The following is a 23,713-nucleotide window of genomic DNA, read 5'->3' as shown; positions in this document are numbered from 1 at the left end:
ATTACTTTCTACAGTGGCAGTAAATGGCTCTGAAGGTATGAACTCACTTGTTCTCACTGCTGCACCCTCAGTACTTGTGTTCCTTGTTCTCACAGGTGCTGGAGCTCAGTGGGTAACATGGTGCCTTTCTGCAGGGTCTCTGGTGTTGGACACCTCCATCCTTACCCTGTGGCCATCACGACCCTCAGCTCAGTTTCCATGATCTTGCTGTACTGCTACATTAAGTTATTCCATGCCCCTAAGATTTTGCTTTTTGCCTCTTAAGATGTTCCCATCCTCTGCTCAGTTCATGTTCACCGTCTCTGAGTTCAGGAAACAAAATTAATGTACAAGTAACAGGAAGTTTATTTGAAACAGTTCCATTAGAAACAGAAACTCTGGGGAAAAAAAAGAGGAGTTACAGCACTGCTGTGTTACAATGCAGCGTAGGAACCTCATGGCATCAAAAAAACCACATTTTTCATTTTGTTTTATTCACTGTTTTTCCTTGTTATGAACTACATTAACACAGGTTTGTTTTTTTAATCATCCAACTCAACTGCATAGGTGGTGAAAACTTAAAAGTACTTCAGTTCTTCCTGGTAACAGTTCCTTACTTTTCAGGCTGTTGTTGCTCAGTTTTCCAGGTAACTGATGCTTCAGTGCTGCGTTAATCTTGAAGCTGAAACTTCAGCACACATTTCCTTTTTTTCCTTCAAGTATGGGAAAGTAGGGTTGGTTGTTTCTGTTTTGGTACATTTTATTTAGTGCTTGATAATATTTTCATCCTCCTTGGAGTTAAGAGGAATCTGTGTTTCTAAATTCAAACAGTCATGTAAGCGATACTTTAATATATGACTTAGTGTGGCTCCTGTTCCAGCACATACAGCTGTGAAGCCTTTATGAGCACCCTTGTGCAGCACTTGTACTAAGTCTGTTTCCAGTGCACTCTCAGTAGAAAGGGAGGCAAGACCTCAGGTACACATCTGAGTTGTCCGCCATCATCTGCGCTACATGCAATGTTAAAAGCTGAACATCCCAATACCTGCAATATGGACTTTCTAGCTGTTTTTTTTATGTATCTTCTGCCCATTCCTGTGCTGGTAAACTTCCCATCGCTGCCCGCTGGTCTTGCAGGGCTGCTGGTCCTGTCTGCAAGCATAAAGAATACAGCCCAAGTGAGAAAGCTAAATAGCAGAGGCCAAATTGATCAAAGAGCCACCAATCTAATTACTGTTTTATTGGATAGCAGCATTGTTCTCATGCACAAGAGGACACAGAACAAGGAGTGGGGGAAGAACATAAAGTGGACTGATAGTTTGGCTTAAGGGGGAAGATGTGTCATCACAGCTCACAACTACCACTGTTATTTGTTCCAATTATTCTGAAAATGACTCACCTCATGTGGTCTTCAAAGTTCTAACCTGAAGAGACGAACTTGCACAGTTACCACGCAGCAGAAAGCCATCTTTGAGGATAAGGTTGTATGGCCACCACAAGATTTCCTTCAACCCTAATGCAATAAAGAACACTGTTAGTAAATAAGCAGCTCAGCCTGAGGGGTTAGAGATACTGAAATTGTTGAAAAAGCACTTTTGCAACCAAAGTACAGCAACCAGCAAGACTCAAATAGCAAGTTACAAAGCAATGTGCTGGCAAATGCAGCTGGCTAAAGGGCTCGGAAATGCTCATCCCAGCTCGCGCTCCTGAGGTTATGTGCATCATGAGGAACACTGACAGCACACTGACCTTCCTGGGAATTAAATCAGAGCCAGGTACCCCTCCAGGTATGGCAACCATATGAAATCTTCTACTGACCAGGTGTAAATCATATTACTTTAAGTGACTAAGATCTGGCTGACTCAGGGTCTTAGCAACTGCTTTAAGTTTGTTGTTGCACACTATGCCTCAAATATAATGTAATCACTCACATTTTAATCTAATCTTGTCTTAAGTTCTTAATGCCATTTAATTGTACCATTACACTTTGCCAGCTAGGTTCGCACTGCAGTCTGAAGTGTATCCACACAAATAAATGAATAGTGGGAGAAAGAGAAGGGAAGGGCTTCATCACTGCCCTGAGACAAGGAGTTGCTATTCAGCCAGTCAAAGAAACATCTATCTCCAGGGAGCCCTGGCCCTCCTCTCTTCCCTTCACCGGAAGGAAGGCGTAAGCAGAGTACAGAAAGATGCTGAAGCACTGCGGAAATGTGCCCAGAACTGAGGCTCTCAAATAACCCCTTTGCTTAAGGTCAGTCCAATGTGTGAGGGAAAGGAAGCCAGCTGAGCCCCCATCAGCTTCTGCATCATGAGAAGAAGGCAGCCGGACAGAGAAAAAAAATTATTTAAACCTCAAAGAATTATACCAAGTGGTTTTCTTCACCTTTTCCTGTTTTTGCTTTTTCTGATACAAAGTTTTAACTGTATTTTATACTTAGATTTTTCTAAGTAAATGCTTTTCACTTTTTTCCTTATCCTGGTGTACATGATAGTGTGATTTTGCAGCACCTGGAAAGTAACAGGGAACCATTTATTAAGTAGAGATTACGGCAACACCACAGAACAGGGCTGAGGGAGGGGGCTGGTGCCATTGTGAGGCTGCAGCCAGAGAGGCTCCTGAGACCTGGGAGGAAATGAACATTGCTCCTGGTTTTGGTAAGGGAAGGAGGGGGGGCTCCAGGCAATGGGGGGGAAGGGTGCTGGGAAAGAGATGAAACACCACTCAGAACAATTAAGATGAATGGGAATAGTTGGCACACATTTATGGAGGGCTGATGTGTAAGGCCTTAACTGGCCCGGTGTGACAGCCCTCTCTGATGAGTGGACCAGCTCAGTGGATACGGGGCAAGCAGTGGATAGTGCCTACCCTGACCTGAGGAAGGTTTTGATGTTAACACCCTCATTGACAAGCTGAGGCACAGGCTGGGTAAGCAGACGATGACATGGGCTGAGCAGGCCCAGAAGGTTGTGATCAGTGGTACAAAGATTACTTGGAGCCCAGCAATGGGCAGTGTATGCCAGCAAGTCAGCACTGGGGCCAGTCACTTTCAAAATCTTAATTAATGACCTAGATGATGGGACAGGCATCAGAAACACCAGAGGGTCATCCCAACATGACCTTGATAGCCTGAGAAAATGGCTGACACAAATCTCACGACACTCAACAGGGAATTGCCAAGTACAGTGGCAACCCGGTAGCAGCCAGTGATGAAGGGACTGGAAGCCCCTTAATGGGGACAGGTTGAGAAAGCTGGGTAGAGGGCTGGGGGCAATTCTATCAATATTTATAAACACTTAATAAGGGTATAAACACCATGGAGCCTTCCCATTTGTGCCCAGTGAAGGGACAAGTTTAGCATTAGGATGACGGTTCAGCTTGATCTTAAGGGTCTTTTCCAACATAAGTGATTTTAGGAACACCAGGTGACAGAGCACTAACATGGGCTGCTCAGAGGCTGTGGAGCCTCCTCCTTGGAGATATTCCAGAGGCACCTGGGTACCCTGCTCTACATTACATCTTGATGGGAGCAAGGGATTTGACTATACCATCTTCTTGGCACCTGTCCAACCTCAGATATGCTGTAATTACATAAAGATTGAGAGCCAGGTTCAGTCACAGAGGTGAAAAAGGAGTTATAACCACAGAGCTCAGCAGAAATCACTTCCAGCACCAACAGTAACTACCAGCTCCCCAGCACTTGGGGACTCAAACACCAGGGAGCAGAGCTCCAACTCCCCATCTGAAAGATGTCTAAGGGGAAAATTTTTCTTTGGAAAAATTCTTTATAAAGCAGCATCCTAAATGGAAGATGTAGCCTGTAAAAGGTAGAAAAAAATGAGACAGGCAGTTACCTGCTATGTTCTTCATAGGTGCTATTTTGGGTAGAAATTTTGAACTATATCTGTCTTTGCAAAGACCACCTATACAACTGTGGGGTATTATTTATCATACCTCATAATCACAGTATAGTTTAAGATTTATTACTGCAAAAACATTCTTTTTCACATGTTGCCTTTCCTATGATTTTTAGGGGAAAAAAATAGTCCAGTGCAGCACTGAACTTTTCCTGGTAACCTTCCACACAATTACTCACAGAAATCAGTAAGCAGTTCCAGCTGATCAGCAATAACTCCTCTGAAGATAATCAGAACAAAGGATACACGGAGCCCCGGGGCCAGTCCATTATTACAGCTTAGTATATCTTGATAAGTCCTCTATTTAATGTTGACACAACTACGGACATAAGGGAACTAAGCTATATTTCTCTTGCTTTATCAGTATGGCTTGCAAATCTCAGTTAAATCTCATCAGTGTTTACAAAGAGTTTTACATTACAAAAAGGTACTTAAAATTTCAGAGCTGAACCATGCCATTTCCATCTCCCTTTTCAATCTTCCTGGTGCAAGTAATTCCTCCAGAGATGCTACCAACACCTGAGGCAGATGACAGTACAAACCTACACGTGTGGGAACTGAGCTCTACCCCAGATGGTATGGACACCATGGACAGCGCCTTGCAGACTACATGACTACTGGCTAACCCTAAAGACTGTTCGCAATCAGAAATTACAAGGTTGTACAAACTGGATTCGCCATGCAATGCACTAAAAAACCCAGTAGCTCGGATACGGCAGCACTGATGTGGCACTATGACTCTTCTCTATGACACTTCAAGTCAGTTAAGAATACGTTAACATATGACAGGAATTAGGCAATGAACGGGCACATCATATTTGAAAGCAAGTGTTAGCTGAAGCATATAAGCAGAACTGCATCAAGTTGCAGGTGTGAACACAAAGCCAGCTCTCAATGTCAGTAATCACTAAATCCCAATATTTTACAATACATACCTTGTACTAAAGCTTGGTTTAGGATTCCCTTTCATATTCATAAGGCAGCAGCAGGATTCCACAGAAGCTCCTCTTCACCAGCATTTTATCATTTTAACAGAAACCTAAAAAATAAAGAGACAGCAGTGACGCAAATTAGAAGAAACAGTCATTTCTCCTTTCACATATCTGAGGAAAAACATTAGTAATACTTTACACTACCAGAAAAATCCATTTATTCTATATCCATTCTTACACTTAGTTGTTCCTACAGAAACTTCTTAAGTTTTAAATTGAACTTTACTACCTCACAGTTAAAAACCACCTGGTTCAAGAACAGAAGTTCCTAATCTTTATACTTCAGTTCTGAGTAAATGCAGTTCTGATCCAGAGTCCTATCACCTCTTCGTATGGTTTTAAAAGACACAAACAAAGCATATTCTTCTGCTAGGCCTGCCAAATCCAGGCATCTTTATCATATTATTGCTACTAAGACAAGGATCCCCGCACCCAACCCAGTGCTATTAACGATATCTGACATTACTACTCTCAGCCTGGTTATGGAGAGGGTACATAAGCAGAAAGGCAGCCTCTCCTCCATGTTCCTCATACTGATATTTAACGGGAACAGAACTCTATGTGAAAATTCAACTGGAGTAAAACGTCCAACTTTAACAACTTGGAGCAGAGCTGTGCACAAGTCTCATGAAAATGTATTTCAATACTAATTTTGGAAACAGATGCAAAAGTTATCTTAAAGCTTCTATTGTAGATCTGCTTGTGTTTGTGCTAAGTGCGGTCACAAGAAGGAACAATCCAGAAAGCAACTTTATTCCTATTGACTGATGACTACAACTTACTGGAAATATATCATAATTGCTAAGTAAGAACCCAAAATGTTAATGAGGATATCCACTTCAAACTCTGTGTTGCTTCTCCTGGAGCTCAGATGCAAAAGTTCTTAGCACTTAAAATACAGTACTTCCCTGTGCCACCTGTTCAGGCTTCAAAACTAGCTTCAAAACAACCCCCCAAATGCCTCCGATTTAAGATATTATGCAAGTACTGTTGTGTTGGATGAATTAAACATAACGCATTGCTCAGGCTGGAGAAACACCCAGAAGCATGCAGCAGGACTAAGGAGCACGAAGGAGTCTTCATACAGAGGAATACTAAAGGAAAAGACCCTGATTACAGCAGCACAACAGGCTGAAGAAGCTCCCTGTCATCTCAGGTAAAGGATCATTTGAGCAGTTTATTAACTTCTTGAGGTCTTGCTTGACAACCAGAAAACCTGGCACACGTGCAGAGAAGGACTCTGGAAAGCCACACACAAGGCACACCTATTAAGCTGGCTTCACTTACAGGATAGCCCCCAAGAACAACTCAGAAGTGACTTAGGTGCAAACTACAACACAATCATGAACATTACAGTGAATGTAACATTACCTTATCAGATACATCTGAATGTATCTTGATATCTTAATCTGAATGCTCAGATTAAGCACAGCTGACAAAATGTAATAAGTCAGTCCTATTTAAAGTGCGGACAAAATCATCAATTCTCTGATTTCCTTTTCATCTCCCCCCTTCCCTCATATGTACAGTGCAACTTCCTACATGCCTAATTTTAAAGACTGTTACCTGTTCCATAACAGATGAATATTTTCTTAATAAAGTAGGTGGTGCAGAGCCTGTACTACTAACCCTTGGTAACTACAGCTGCTATTCTGCAAGCTCTAATACTAAAATCCTCAACAGGTCAAAGAGAAGTAATTGCCACAGCTATGGCTGTCAGGTTAGAATTGCCATTTGGAGAAATAATGGTAACAACACAGCATCCAGTGTCTTCAAACGGTGAAGCTAATTCAGCTACTCACATTTTTCATTTTCAGGTTTTTAATATTATGGAAAAAAGCACTCATTAGGCTTTCTGCTCTTTCCCCCCCCCCCCTCCCCCCGTACAATCCTAAAACTCCAAAGGCCTCACAGTCTCCAGATTCTGCAGCTGCCAGGATATACCTTTTACTTTTGACCACTCAAGATTTACTGAAAACTGCAAAGACAGATTCCTGCCAGCTAAAACGTACATGTAAGTGAAAGTTGTAGCGAAACTCCTAAGTAAATGCTTTGTTTTTGAAGACCATCCCTAAAGTCAGCCAGCAAGACCATATGGTAGTACTCCCAATTAATCCCTTTATCCCAGTGAGTACTTCCAAGGAGATTACATAGTAGTTGGCAGTTTTTCTGTGTGTGGTTGTTTCCTATTTTGATGCAAGTTACTTGGCTCTGCACTACTGCTTCAGCAGTGTATCCTTTCTAAAAACAAAGACCACTCCAAGCTCCCTGCACTGCCTAAGGAACTTTTACAGTCGTTACTCTTAGTCCTGAGCCCATCCTGGCAGCTAATGCTGAAAAAAAGAGATGTGTCAGAGCTAAGAGGGACACAACAAATGGTTATTTTCAAGTTAACAGATTCAGATAATCTACCACTGTATGATACAGCATTTCTTTAAATTTAAGCTCAGTAAGCAGGTAAGCAAAATGAATCTAAAATGGTTAAGTGCACAGTGCAACAAGCATAAACTAAATCAAAACCATGCATATCCTGTCACTGTCATGGAAAACTGAAAACCAGCCCCTTGGTACAATCTAACGTGAGCTATACATGCTCAGTTTAACAACACACTCTCCACTACTTCTCATACAAACCTGCTCTGGAGACAAGCTCCACACTGCCAGGCAGGAACAGCCATGACAACCTACAAAACTGAAGTAACTTTCACATTTACCTTATGTACTGAAACCACTGCAGTCCTTCCAAGGTATATATCAGCTGTACAGCCTTGCTATCTTAACTAGCAGAACATTGTGTGTGTGTGTTGTTTTTGTTTGCTATAAATTAACACAATTTTTTGTGGCTATTGTAACAACGAGCTTCCCTCTGCATTTCCCCATTTGTTTTACATCTACTTTAAGAATTACCTAGCAAAACAGAGCAGCAGCATAGGTAAACTTTGACTTGCACTGAAGTGGGCCACGTGACACTTTGCCCCAGCAGGAAGAGGCATCCTTCTGAGAGCAGCACAGCCACCATCCATCACAGCACAGAAAGGACTCCCGCTCCGAGCTTTTCTCAGGATAACATGCAATCCCTTGTGGTCATTTATGTGTGGCTACCAAAGGGAACCTGAGACAGGTGATCCGCAGAGCTGTATTCAGTTTTTCCTACCAAAAGGTAACAGATAACAACATTGGCTGACGTACTAATGGAAGACAATGCTAGACATTTTCAAACGCTCAAGAAATCATCTTCTCTTCATCCCCACAGTTTTTACTCAAATCTGGTCAAGCCTTGCTCACCTTAATCATAAACAGCCACTGCTGTGGACAAAAATATGCATTTACAACAATAACACTAGAGAGTAAACCAGTTGTTAACTGGACTTCATTGCATGGCTGCCAGTGATCACAGGAGATGAACTCAGTGTCATCTTATCTCATGTTCCCAAAATGCTCCTTAAGAACATACCCTCGCAGACAACTAGAAACAAGTAACTGAGTACTACCAAATTAAGGCTCAGAAGGGAGACTTAATTCTTAGAAAGAAAATACTACTTGAACCAAGCCAGCAAGCCATTCATTTGCCTTGACTACTAAAAGCATTTCATATCTACTTCACTATTTCTTATTTATAAACTACAGTGTATCTGAAGTTCTATCTTACACAGAAAAGGAAAGTTCTTCTTTGGAATAAGATTTCCAAAAAGAAAAGTTGGTGGCAGTTGCTAGAATAGCTACTATTACTATTTAGGTGACAGATAATATAGCAGTATCAGTGACAGCACTATAATCAAGGGACATTTATTTTCCTGTTTGGTCTAGATAACAAAACCTCATTCACACATAGGTTAGAGGTATTACTTCTGTATTTGGAGAATTACAGATGTCTGGAAGTATTTACAAAAGACAAAGATTTCATATGTGCTTCTTAAGCAAAGACCAAATTTGAAAACAAAAGTACACTGTAGGCTTCTTAAAAAAGAGTCATTACATCCTTAAACGTAATTCTAAGCAATTAACAATAAGGGCAAATCCAGTTCTTGGTAAAATTTAAAGATTCCTTAGAATTCAGTGTTTGATCAGAAGAAGGGAACTACGTCCTTCAGTTCTTAACATCACAAACTTCTACTGCATGAAATAGCGTTATACTTCATTATGTTTTTATGAAATTTAGTGAACTATGAGGCTGCAGTATGCATTCATTAAAATAATCTTACATGAAACAGCAACTCCATCCCACTTTGGCTTGCTGGCCCATCCCCTACGCTGCTCACTAACACCTCTGTCTCAAGTTGAGGTATCTGAAGCACCAGAATAGCTGCCTCATCAGAAAATGGTTTTCACAGCTACCCATTCTATGCACGTCATCATTAATTCAGCCACAATGTCTTCACATGTCCAGATTTCTACTATCAATGCCAGCATTCATCTTTGGAGAAGAATCCAAGCAATAGTACAATTCTCTTCATCCAGAACTCCCTTGACTTTTAAAAGAAATGCAAAGTTCCTGAGCACTTCACCATACTTTACCTTATCATGAGCAGCTAGGAAGTACAAAGCAGCTGGGAGGATCAAGGGAAAAACCTTTAAGTCTTACCATATCTTTCACCTAGTAAGCGATATAGACAAGTTAAGAAACCTGACAGATCAAAATCATCTAAAACAGTTCTGTCAGCACTGAAGGTACTGTTAAAATTTCATGAACTCATGCTAAGTTCTAGAAACTCAGAGCAACTTCAGCCAGTCATAGTAATATACAGAGCTTGGACAAATTATGTCAGCCAGATACAGTTAGATCAGCACAACTAGCATGTATTTGAGTACAATCAGCTTCACCCTACTGCTCCAACAAAGCCACAAATCAGGACAACACTGTACTATGCACTGCCCAAATAAGATTACAATTATGCTTAAAGAGCCATGCAGAAAAATCTAGAGAAGAAAATATGTGTGTAGTTTTTATCAATGCTGACTAAACCTGATTCACAAATTAATTTAAATGTTTGAAGTAACAAAGGATGTCTACAAAGCCTACATGCCATTTTTCTCCAATTTTACATTTTAACACAAGTGAACAACAGCATAAGCTTTGAATATTTACACGTAGCTGGGATGTGATGATCTTAAGCAGTCTGAAGATATTTCAGATCTTCAGAAAACTAGGGGGAGGGAATCTCTTTTCAAGGGAAGCTTCCTGGATTTTGAATAATCCAACTTCAATATTAAAACAACAAAAAAGACAGCACAACTAGGGAATTCGGAAACTGATAAACAGAGCTCGCACTTATGAAATGTTAGCAATGCTGAATGATATAACTTCACACAATGTTCCCCCTTCCCTCCTTTAAGATTCCTTACCTGACATTTTTGTAGCAGGTGCCAAGTTTGGCCTGTGTCCTAACTTCCTCTTCCAAAATAATGAGAGAAGAATTAGTGATCTTTGTGGGGCTACAACTTCTGAAGCCATAAGACTGTCTTGGGGGCAAGGGAAGGGCAGGCTGCAGTTGCGGTCTTTACAGAGCTGCAATTCAGGTTTCTCAAAGAACTCGCAGAACTTTCATCTTTGAAGTATTCCACTTGAGAATGTAATGTAGCAATACTAGGCGATTTAGACTTTTGTATTAAAAGTAAACCTAGTAAATAAGTATTTAACGTAAGAAGCCTGGTTATGTTGATTCATATAGACAAAGAAAACCAAAGCTTTATTTACATCAAAGACTTAAGGCTGGCAGGGACCTCTGGGTCCCTCTGGCCCAAGCCCTGCTCCAGCAGGGACCCGCAGAGCAGGGTGCCCAGGGCCACATCCAGGTGACTTTGGAAGATCCCCAAGGAGACCCCACAGCCTCTGGTCAGCCTGTGCCAGTGCTCCTGGTGTTCAGAGGGAACCTCCTGTGCTCCAAGTGTGTGCCCACTGCCTGCTGATCTACCAAAAAAACCTTGTGCAATTAAAAGATTTCCTTCCTGTGCTTTTAAATCTGCCAGGTGACAAATTTTACGTCCATTTGCTTCATCACAACAAAGAAAGAACAGCTACTTCTGCATTCCATTGCAATACAGTCATGCTTGTTAGAAAAAATTTAGAATCTTACACTAGATTTGAACAACACAGAAAACAGAATCTGTACTTCAAGACGAAGATGACAAAACAGCATTAACAATTTTCAAGGTTTCCTGCAAATGTCCTGTTAGTCCACTGAAGACTTACCTGCTTAGCAAAACACAAAGCAGTGCTGAATATAAAGGTAACATTTTTCATGTTGTTTTGTGTTTTGTGAGATGAGGGCATTTACTTATCTGCTCCAACACAATACTACTGGTCCTTGCCAGTACTTCTCCAGTTGAAGCAGATTACTGTTCTGACCTGGGCTGAAAGCTGTGCATAGTTAGAATAAGGAATCCGTGAAAAAATTTCACACAGCAAATTTAATATGGTGAACTTCACCACATAAAACTAATGAGCAGAAATTCCCAACTTGTGATTGCTAAGCAATCTTCATCATCTGGCAAGTTGGCCCTTAACTGAAAAATTGGACGTACTTTACTGGATGCTACGCTAACATTTATCAACTTTCTACTACTACTTTACATGCCCTGTTATAGTAGGGTGGCTTCCATCGGTAGGATAAAGTTTTTGATCCCACCCAAAGTGGAACAGATAAATAATAATAACAAAAAAAAAGCATTGCTTCATATCTCATACAAAGCTAGGAAAGCTAGTATGAGAGCATAACAGTAACTCTGAGTGACAGATATAACTATCCAACACACTTCAGCACTTTTTAGGAACAGTATTTAAATTAACCCTTCCTCTCCCACCACCCCTTAAAAATGACATTTCAGTTAGCTACAACTTTCATTTGAAAACAATTTAGTCTAAAAGCCTTAATAATGAAACAATGTTTGATCAGAACTAAGCCAAGAACATACAAGAAACAGGGAATTTCCTCTTATTACCAACTTACATACAAAGGTAGGTCAGATGGCATCGTATGTTTTGAATCCAACACAGACTGACTTATTTTTCACTGGAGTTGGTTCAGATTTCAAGATGTAAGCTCATACTGTAATTTTTACATGTTTAAAATCAGTTATGAGAAGTATGTTAAGTGACAAATTCAAACATATCAACACATCAATAAAAAAAAGTGTACAAACGTAGCCTAAAACACAGATGTTACTTCATTACCTGTTTTCCATTTTTGATGTATGCAATAAAGACCAATCCATCTAATGATGCAAATATCATTTGCTATGATTTGAAAAGATCCTCTGTACAATCAAGCAGCAGTTTCTCCATCAAAGTCCATACTTCATAACTCAGTGTACCATCTGAGGAGCGAACTTCTTTAGAAGGCTAATAGAACATCAGATTCACCTATTGTTTTTAATGAATCAGCAACAGAAATGCTCATATTTAGCTTTTCTCTTCTGTTCCGCTTTATTCTGGCCTTCTCAAAACCTTGTTTCCATGTTATTTAAGATCTATTTCTACTAACTTCAATTTCAGGCTCTACAAAATCTTTCATCCAATCAGCACCTGACTGCTGTGCCTCATGGTACACTTACACATACATTTGAGTAATTCTAGTTTGCGTCAAAGTGTGCAATCTAGAACGGATGCAGATACCCAAATAGTTTGAAGATGAAACAGCACCTGGACACAGAAGTAGAGCCAGGAGTTCAGATTTTTATTGTATGATTAGAGAAATGGACTACAATAATCACCCAAGTTCATTTTCCTTAGCACGTCTGAAGCTATCAAAGGAATTTATGTTGTCGACAGTACAAATGTAATAGCTTTAAATTACATCTCATTGAGAATTCACGTCTGTAATCCATAAAAAGTATTATTTGGAAGTGAACTGCAGTGACTAAAGCGGTGAAAGCCAAATGGATTGCAGCTTGATGACCATACCACTCTCAATACCCAAACTGCAGCAGCTGCCACTGTGCAGATGAAATTCACTGAGCCAAAGAGGCAGAAAACTTTCAAAAGCATCAATATGGCCATAGAGAAACTTCATTATTTGAGGTGGGTAAAGCAACTGCTGAGGCAACCGAGGGCACTACCAGATTGGCAGAGTAACAGGCACTCACGGACTGACCTTCAACTATCTATTCCTCAGATTTATCACCATGGCAAGATAATTATCTGAAAGACAAATGGAAATCCTGATAGTCCTATTCAGGTTGTGTGGTCACAACCAAGGCAAATCATCAGAATGTAGATCCTGCATCTGTGTTTTAAATCAAGCACTCATCAAAATCTCATGACAGACATTACCTACTAGAAGAAGTGGAAAAAATAAATAAAGTTTTACCTATTTCTCCATTTTTTTCCCTCCAGCATGATTTTGGTTTGTACATGCAGTCTTTCTTTACATGCCATTCTTAAATTTCAATTCCTCCTCCTTTTACATTATATTCAGTGTCATGATTAGGGCCAGAAAACCATGACATACAGCCAAAAAAAAGAAAAAATGAGAATATGTGAACAACTCGCCACTGACATTAGCGTTAATATCTTCATGAAATGCAAGCTTTGAAGACTTATCTTGTCCATTAATAGTGTGCATTGTATTTACATGGAACTAGTTCCATTTACTGGAATGCTCTAAACAACATTCAAGAAATTTATCTAAAGGTTAACAGGAAACATATTTGGTGGTTCTACTTTTATGACCTCCAGAATTTTAGATGAATGGAACTAGAAAATATCACCTTGCTTTTCCACATTGCCATCTCCCTCCGCATGTAAATCCAGACAGAGAAATAATCTCTTTTGACTTCTTCATATTAGCATCTACATACACTAAGGAGTCAATGAAGGGTAGCTCTCTATTTTTTAGTTCTCCTGCATTTTGTCACTTAACTCTTGCCTATTGTTTTAGAGAGATTTCAAAGTGAATTTAACAGAACTACATTTTTCCCCTTGGGAAGCGTTGTTAAACCTTTCAACCATACAGCAGGTCATGATATAGTAATAAAACACATAGGGTCTAATGACTTGCCAATGCTTTTTACTCTTAACCTATTTCTATCAAGTTTAATATTGTAGGACTCAAATAGTCTTACACAGTCCATATCATCAGGAAAAGTCAGATTTTTTTTTACAATAAATAAAACCCAAACAGGGAACAAAGTTCTTAACATAATGGATAAGGACACCCAAACGAAGTCGGTGACAGTCTTCAAAGATGGTTCAGCTCGACACTAAAGTTAGCATATCACATTACTTTGTACACCTCTTCTTCTAGTGCTTTGTGGATTGTGGCAGGGGACAAAAAATGCCCACAAAATTCTCACAAAAGTAACCCAAGGTGTGGGTTCCACAATGTCCTCATGTCGAACCAGTGAAAGGCTCTGAGTTCTAACACTTCACAAGCATTTACAATCTCTAGTATAAAAAACAAAACATTTTCTCACCATCTTGAAAAGCAAACCATTAGCTTTCCTTGACACTGTAGTTTTAAAGATCACTGACTTCTTATTTTTTTACAGTAATACTAAGAATTTTCTGCATTACCAGTTTTCCCATTTTAAGGCCTCAATAAGTAAGCAACATACACTGAAAGAATCCTATACTCCCCTAAAAACACCTACAGATGAACACTTTCAAACATGTGAGTACTTTTGTGACTACAGCAGTAAAGGAGAAGTGCAAGGGGATCACCATTGTATGCAGTTGTTTTAATCAGTGCTTAGTTCCCGACAATATCAGACACCTAAAAATTCACTTTTATGGTAAACTAGAAGATACACGGCTATATTTCAAAGGTAACAAGACTAATGCTTAGGACCAATTTCAATCCAACTTAAAACACAGCAGCATTCTTCAGAAACTACCATCATTTCTATTATCCTGTTTAGGATATTCACACCATATGGTATTACCCACTCTCAGGTACATGTGCCTCATCCAACCAATTGTATTTTCCAGATGCCTCTACAGTGAGTTAATCCTCATGACTGAGACAAAATAAAATAAGACAAATGGTATCTTTGTTAAGTCTTTATAACAAGCAGTTCTGTGCAAAGGGCAAAAAATTCGCGGCCAGTAACAAAACGCAACTCAAATCAGATAATTTCTCCACATTTTTGTACTGTTTTTCCCCCACAGAGGACAGTCATACTCTGAAATACAATTCTTTGATGTTTCCACTTAAAAATGATAGAACTATTTTTGTTACATTTAGTACAGCTCAAGGAGTTACAGCACTGTTCAGAGCAGACATTGAGTCATTTGTGATTACATTACTGTCTTGCACATATGCTTGTGATTAAAAACAGACATATGCAAATGCAACCTTATTATTATTAACATTAATACTGAAATAGTCCCTAAGCAAGAAAAAAAAATACAAAAAAAACCAACTATGCGTAGACATGCAGAAAAGCATTCCAAAACATTTTGTTCTAAGCTGTCATTTAAAAAAGAGTAAGAAACACCCTCAGAATTTCAGTTCACTCTCCTAATATACATACCTAAAGAAAATGGATACCTTTTCCCCACATGCAACAGGAAAAGCATATCTCGCACAGAATAAGCAAAGTGAACATAAAATAAAGCAAGCTTAGCAAGAATAAACACTTCTAAACAACATAAAAGTAAACAGATGCTCTGGTACCCACCTCTGTGCATTTTTGCATTCAGCACTCTAAATACAAGGTGAAACTGTACACAAGCATGATGCAAGAATTAACAAAACGGAACATGCATTAAGGGACATTACAAAAACTATGAACGAAGCATAAATGGCAACAATCAACCAGCACATACACTACTAAGCAGCTCCACCAAGCTGACAGTTTTCACTTACAGACCATTTATTTAACATATGACATTTTATTTCAGAATTCTGAACGTTCCATTTTTGAAATGTAATCATAGCATTCGTCACATGCTAAGTCAGAAACAACTTCTGTATTGTTTGGTACAGCTCTGGTTTTCAAAATCTCAGATGTGTATCAGCACAATGCTGTGAGTCCCAGAAGCACAATGCTCCATGTTGGAACCAAACAGAAGATGAGCTACCATTTCATTATTACACTTTTTCTTCTGTGCTTTCTGAAAAAAGTTTTTGATTCAGAATTGCTTAAAACTGGAGGTGCAGCTTACCTTTCACATGCTCCGCCCCTCAGAAGTGCTTACAAGAATATCTGAAACAATGCAGTGCTATTGTATCAAAGAATGATGAAAGTCAGTCTTCTAAAGACAGTTATTTCCCATCTTTGTAACCGCAATTCAAGTTTTCTTCAAAGAAAAAATACATATGAATGGTTTTGCTTCCATAAAGCAACTCTATGTATTATCTTTCTTGGAGAAAGCATGAAGAACACTACTTTCCATCTTTTACTGGCTTGCATACAACCACAAAAACTGCAGAAAGTGGACAAGTTAAGCGCCGATTCCTCATTATTCTGAGTAGTTGACTTCCTAGGTCAAGTATTTAACAATGTACAATTGAACTTCACTATTCAGAGATCTGCGGCATGAAATACATTTCTAACTATTTCTAAGCTAAGTTTTTCTTCAAAGTTCTAAAACAATATGAAGTTTTACTTGATAAGAATATATAAAATTTCATTCTCTTTGTAGTATGAAAATACAGTGCAAACTAACCCAAGACCACAGTCATACAGTCCTGTCTCACCACCCTCCCCTTGTTCTTCCTTTCCTTCCCCATGTAATGAGCAATCAATAACATTCATGAGGCTCCCTTACCCTGCTCAGAGCAGTGAGCACGGGCACAGATGTAAGGATGGCACACAGCAGGCAAGTTGCAAATGGCTCTTCCTATCTGCAGCCATGTATTTATTCTTTTTGTATGTTCACAAAGGTATCAAATTTGTTCAAAATTTCTCATCAGCATACAAACATTTAAAAGTCTGTAAGCAGCTTAAAAGACCACTTCCAGCTGTCAGTTCAGAGACTGTGTTCTCCAACATCCCAGTAACTGGTTTACATGCTCTTCTTTCTGCGATTTTATGCCAGATCAAATATTTTAAGCTTAGCAACAGCACTGCAGAATAAATCCTTTTACAGTAAATAATAAAGGTAAATCAGTATCTATAATGGAGCTCAAAAATAAAAAGAAGCATATTAGAATGTCAATGACACCAAGACCAATCAGCTGCAAAAATAATATAATGTCTGTGGTTTCTGCATCTTTCAAAATTAATTACATTTCCTCTTTCCACCCTGCTTAAGATTATACGGTCATCTGAAGAGGGAAAACCATTTAATTTTTTCCTTGTCAGGTATTCAGTGAGAATAAAATTACTTTCTCTTCCACATAAATAAATGATTACAATGAAATAAAAGCAAAAGAATCTAATGAAAATATCCTCGCCCTATTCCACACCTCATAGTTAATACTATTTTACTTTCTTTTATACTGTCTTTTGCTTGCTACTTATCTGGCAATGATGCACAATCTTAAATTTGGATTTTCATTGGTTGAAGAAGAGAGAAATGTGAGGCTTATACACTGATTGCATCTAGCTTCTATAAACAGCCAAAAAAATCCATGTCCTACAGAAGCTCTTTACAAGAGTAGCACAGGAAAAGTATCCAAATGCAACGACCTTTCCTACAATTCATGAATATTAAAAAGGATCCAATTAACTGTCCATTCCAGTTCTTCTTATTTTCATTAGCAAAACACTTGGCTGCCAGTTTAAAAAATCCAAGAGATTTTAAGTGGCGTTTCTATCCTTCCCATTAAAAATAAGTTTGCGGGTTTCACAGAAAACAGGGACTCAAGTTATTTTGTACATCTCAAGTAGGCATAAAATTAAACCACAATTCTCCTGTTTTTAATGTTTCTTTATTCCCTCACCCCATTTTCCATTTACATACAAGACTTAACGTTTTTCTCCTGTTCAAATTTATATGCAAACTTTAACTGAGAAACGAATGGCAAGAACAACATCTTTATGCTGCGCTTCTTCCAAGTCAAGCACTTAACGCCTCACATACATTTAGCATGTAAATTCCATCATATTATACAGCTATGCTTTACTCTAGAGAAATGAGACATAAAAGCACACCAGTGAAACTACAAACAATAGAGCTATAGACAAACCAGTTTCTAACATAAAGTGAAAAATCTTACCAACACTTGTATGCAATAACACAGCTAAGTTCCTTTAAAGTCTCATACCTCTTACTATAAGCATTTTGTCTCCTATTTGAAGCATTACATACAAATCAGTGAGTGCTTACTCACATTTACAGAGCAGTTTTTCTGTTAATGTGGTTTGTATATAAAAACAATCATGAAAAGCTTTAAAAAAGATATTACTTATATTTACCTACCTTACCTCTATTCATCGCTAAACGTAAAACTGTTCTGAATGTTTAATTCAATGAGGGAAAAAGGCTGCCGTTCTTTAACTACTTTCCAGAAGACATCCACCTGTTGCCAGTTTCAGAAATAGGGATGTAGTCGTTCAAATAAATACCAAACTTCAATTATATTAAACACAGTTTAAGGAAGTTTAAGATGGAAAAGACCCATTAAATCTATCCCGCTGAGAATGAACACGCACGAGGCTGGTTTTCACATGCTTTAAAAAACAAAACACTGTTTTCACAAAAAAATTAACGTTCAGTTTATTTTTTCTATCCTACAACAACATTTAGACAAATAACTTTATTTCTTTTTAATGAATGTTAGTACTTTGCAAATGACTATGAAATCAAACCAGAAATGCCTTCAACTACGATTTTCAAAATGTTATATGGGCAACAAGAAAACAACACAACAGATTTCTTCACAGCAGAAAGCGGCCAAAATGGAAGACAACCTACATTGTATTTTACAGCGTATCCCAAAAGGCATCAACATGCCAATCCTATGTGAAAAATTATGTATAAGTATTATTAAATGTTCTTATTCGCTCCTCCTATTAAATTCTCATGCTTCATCAAATTTATTTTAATGAAAACAAATGTTTTGGGGATGATCCAGTCTCATATAAACCAATAATTTAACAGAGGAACATCCAGCTCCTGATTTCCACAGGCCACATTCACCGCCTCCTCACTACTGATGGATCAGGAATTTGGGAGTGATACTGCATTGCGCCAGAAGCCAACGCCCCAAGGAAAGCACCAAATCCAAAGACTTTTTTTTAATCTTAGCAGAGTGCCCAAATAAATAAATTCAGAGCACCTAAGAACACAATTAACTTGTATTTCAAATGGTATATTGAGTCCCACAGTCCTGGCGTGAAGCACAAACTAACAAGATGTGGTGGATACAAACTGTGTAAAGATGATGTATGGATATACTCCATCCCAAACCTCGGGGAATGGGACTCAGAATCCACTCACACCTATGGCTCAATTTAAAGTGACTTCACTAGTCACCACTTGGCTTTCTCTTCTATTTCAACAGCTCTCTTGCTGTATATTATTATCTGTCATCTCAAACGAGAAGGAATTGTCATCAACTTGCTGAAAATATATATATTAAAATCCATGCCAATCCATTAGTTGTCACAACTTTAAAAAAATAATTGAGCCTAACGGCATCAGAACAGACTATTTCACTGCTGAATATCAAAACCAACAACATCTAAGGTTGTTGTGTGGATATATTTTTTTAAGAACATGAGAATGTCCTTTCAGTCAGTTACTTCTGCACTACTGAACAGAGTTATCTCTAGGCAGATTGTAACTGGTTAATAATCAGCACTCCACAGAAATCCATGCATTTTTAATGTAGAACCCTTATAAAAAGAATCTCTAATTACTATTCTATATTTTAAAGTTCCAAAGAAAAGAAATGAAGAGTGGAAATTAGCTTGGTATGAACTTGAAAATATGAGAATATGCTTTGGATCAGAACACCATTCAGTGAATCTGTGCTATAAACTTCTAATAAATAATGGTTAAAATTAAGTCCATGCAATATTTAGTTTCTACTGTGTCTTTGCCACTTATTACAACCCCCATCCTAATGAAGATCTTCACTGTACTGTGTCTTTATGTTCAGCTGCATAAAATACAGGAGTGCACAATAAAGAACCACAATTAGATAATTCACAGTAATTTTTAATGTTTTTCTTACAAAATGAATGCAGTTCAAGTATGAATCACCACTAAGTATCCCAAGTATCCTCTACCTAATGAGCACATTGGAATATAATACTACAAACAAATCAACTCATGACCAAAATCATTGTTTTGTTCTTTAAATGACCGTGGTGATAAATGTAAATGCAATTAACAAGCTGGACCATTTGAAAATGCTGCTAAACTGCATTAACAACATCTCACAGTGTTTCAGTGGCTCTCACTGCTTTCCTTTCAGCCCAGCAATGAATGCCCATACCCACTAGCAAAGAAAACCAATCCAAAACAAAACAAAAAAATCCTATCAATTTTCTAAAGAGTATTTGAGATAAGTGTTTCTCGAAGATTTTAAATATAATATTTAGAGAGGAAAAATGCACTGACACACATCAAACTACTCTGAATGTTTATTTATCAACATTTAATCAGGAATAACTTTTTCCAACCCGGTCAGCCATCTACTGCTGTCACTACCAAGAGCTAATGAACAAACACAAAGTGATTCTCACTACTCTAAAATGCGCTCCGTTTTGTTCCAATAAAAACACAATACACAGTAGTGTTCTATGAGGACCTTTGCTGGTTTTGGTTGGTTTTACTTATATGGAATATTAAAGCTTTACTGTCTGTAAGTACTCATACTCAATTATACTCAAATTATGAATATCATGTATTTTACACTGAATTCATAAATAACCTAAGATTCAAATAAAAAGAAGTAATTTTGTCGCCAGCCTCACACCACTTCCAAGACTATTTGCACTGCCACAGATCACAGCAGTCAGGACCTCACTGTTCTTTCCAGTCTAACATACGAAGGAGTTCAAAATTCAAGCATATCTGTGAACCGACTGACTCCTTTTAAGCTTGATGAATGACTCTGAGCATGTGGGCATTACCTTCAAGCAAAAAGCTCTAACTTTATAATTTCTAAGGAAATTATATATTCATTGTACAGCTACAGTCACTACCACAAATGGTAAAATGAAAAGCACTGCCTTTACTGCTGAGCAGTATACAATCTTGTTGATTGTATGTCCAGATAACACTAAGAAAACTTTTCTTGGAGACAGGGCAGCCTATCATTAGCTACAGATGGAATTCATTAAATTATTTATGAATCCAAATTCAGCAGTTCTGTATGTCTTTCTTTCTGGACTCAAAGGGGTAGTTTATGGAATAGGTGACTCTGCAAATAAAGGCAGCAGACAAACTAACTGCAAGAGTGCAGCAGTCATCCGGGTACCACAGTTTTACACTGATTGTGGCTCCCAACTACGGTATGAAAACCACCAGTATCAGCTGAAATCTACAAATAATGTCAGCTTGCAAACAGAAAAATGCAACACAAGTACAAGCACTTAAAATAGTCTGTGGCTGGCTAGGATATTACGAACCACTTCTGCAGGTTTGGTATGCTTACTGGGCTCCTGAAATATGTCCAGATACTACAGGGATGGTGGTTCATATACCTGACATACATAGGAGTCAGTCAAAAGGTCTGAATGACAGTTTTCTTCTTTGAAAAAAAAACAAACAAAATACAAACCAGAACAAAACTCATAAATATGGTACAGGTTACCTTATTTAAACCAAGTTCTCTTTCATGGTTTTACAGTTTAGAATTACCAAAGAACTGACCCCAGTACTATCTTTCCCAACCCCCATTAAATATGTCATGTTCAAACTAAGGCCCAATGAGATAGGACAGAATCTAACACGTATTTTCAAAGCGTATTTTCAACTAAATACAGAACATGAAAGTAGAAAGCACCTAATGAATAGTAGTGATTTTCCCAAGTGTTCAGTTTTAGGAATAGTATACTCAGTAAGACTGGTTATAAGGTTTTTGTGTTTGTTAAGGATACTGTGATACACATATCAAGGAGGGAACAGTATTTAAGAACTGGAATCTATCTTGCTATTGCAATACAAACTATAAAGGTGTGGCATGCACCTAAGTGAGAGCAGAAAAGAAGACAACATTAGAGACAACTGAGGGGTAACTGCTTAAATAATGCCACAAGTGAGTATCTACATACATGGTAATATTTAAATTCTACAAAAACAATCTCTACCTTTGGCCATACAACACTGACAATTTAAACAGTATGCTTCCAAGATGCCAGTAATGCATTTTTCCCATTACTATTTATTCACAATTTACCAAGACTATCACTGCTATATTAGAACATAACACATGCATACTCTCTGCTGCTTGAATCCCATGCTTTGAGTTACATACATGTTGTCCTTATATAATTAGGGAACAATGTTACCTCAAATTAGTTTCGAATCAATTTAGTACCACTATTCATGCAGATAATATTCATCTTTTCTACTTGTGAAAACATGAAGTGAAAAGATAAAAACAGAACACTAGTTCTTATACAGGAAAAAAAAAAAGCAATAGTAACCAAAAACATCCCTGCTTTCTTGCCATTACAGGAATAGAACCAATAGGCCTTTTCCATCACCTTCCATGACTGATGAAGTTTGAATACAGTAAGCTTCCTAGCAGCTTTATTGTTAGTTCCATCTTAAGAACTAATCAGCAAAGCTATCCTGAAATGCTGAAAATGAGCGTTTTCCAAATATATTGTTTGGTAAAACCATGTAAAGAATCATAGGATCATATACTAATGTGCAGTCCTTCCAGAAGCATATGAATCCTCTACCCATGAGCGAACAACCATTTCAACAGATTACACTCGTTTTTGAACAGTTAATTATTATAAGAGACTTCTTTCATTTCAACCACTGGGGGAAATAAGTACTCATGTATACCTATAGTGATATATCATACATCAGAAGGCTTTGAACAAGCTTGCACAAATGCTTCCTTCCCTTGCAATGCCAGGATATTTTAACAATCATTATAACACACATCACAATGTTTCTTAGATAAATTCATTCATACCATCATGAACAAGGTAAACATACAGGTTTCTTTTCCAGAGGTTATTTTTCTCTCAAAGTTAAGTGTTTCCAGTGATTGAAAGGACACACAATTTGCAGAGGGAGACTGAGATAAAAAAACCACAGTATTCTTAAAAGAACATTTTGTATAAAACTGTATGCTCTTCAAAAGTTGAAGCAAACTTAAGCAGCTGCAATGTAGATTGTTCATAGTATGTACTGCAACATGCAGCTCTAGCTGAACAGATTCACTAACGGAATTTGACACACAAGTAGAAACCGCATACTAAGAATGAAAATGATGCCACTTACAACCAAGCACAAAATTATTCTCACTCAGTATCTGTAATAACATTCCCAAAATTCTTTAAGTGAATTTTATATTTTATTGTAATCAGATAACCGCATGTTTTACAGCATAGTCACACACTGTATTTTGCTAGTCACAAACACATTGCCTTACATAACGATTTGCATAATTTCTGCTCTATACTACAAAGCCTATGACTGAATACAAAAAAGTTTTACAAAAGAAACTGTTTTAAAGACTACAGTAACAATAAAACCGTTTCCAGATAACAGCTAAAATTATAAAGGCATATCACTGTATATGTTTACTGGAATTTCTTAACAGCAAGGAATGAAGTAAGTTTTAGTATCTGCGACGCTTGTTAGGTCCTTCAAAGTTGCCCCCTGGGTTTCCTCTACCAAAGCCACCAGGTCCACCACTCACGGTACCTACACCACTCATGGGAGGCTGAGGAGTTTCGGAGCCCGTTCTACTAACCAGAGGTGAGCCCATCTGAGATGGACCTCCTTGAGGGAATCTCTCATTATG

The 23,713-nt window shown here is 38.1% G+C and overlaps 1 protein-coding gene across 8 annotated transcripts in view; it reads right to left on the bottom strand.

Moving 5' to 3' along the window:
• Nucleotides 1–327: 327 nt before the first annotated feature.
• The window catches only part of PSPC1 (paraspeckle component 1), a 60,716-nt gene continuing 37,330 nt past the window's right edge, over nt 328–23,713 (bottom strand). For 4 of the 8 annotated variants that reach the window (XR_014942204.1, XR_014942207.1, XR_014942208.1 and 1 more), the window contains 3 exons: nt 4,830–4,933; nt 1,379–1,492; nt 328–1,131 (listed from right to left, as the gene is read on the bottom strand). Coding sequence is in view for 1 of the 8 variants with exons in the window: in XM_015852187.3 (XP_015707673.2) it covers nt 23,528–23,713 (186 nt within the window). In the remaining 7 variants the exon portion in view is untranslated. Of the gene's footprint in view, nt 1,132–1,378; nt 1,493–4,829; nt 4,934–7,793; nt 8,037–17,685 lie in introns of those variants that run through there. The other 4 variants (XR_014942206.1, XR_014942210.1, XM_015852187.3 and 1 more) reach the window with 2 other exon arrangements.

Source organism: Coturnix japonica, chromosome 1 (genome assembly GCF_054131305.1).
Source record: "Coturnix japonica strain WE chromosome 1, WE-NBRP24, whole genome shotgun sequence".
Taxonomy (NCBI): domain Eukaryota; kingdom Metazoa; phylum Chordata; class Aves; order Galliformes; family Phasianidae; genus Coturnix; species Coturnix japonica.
The sequence above is the reverse complement of the archived record's forward strand: the minus strand, read 5'-3'. Positions and strand labels throughout refer to the sequence as shown.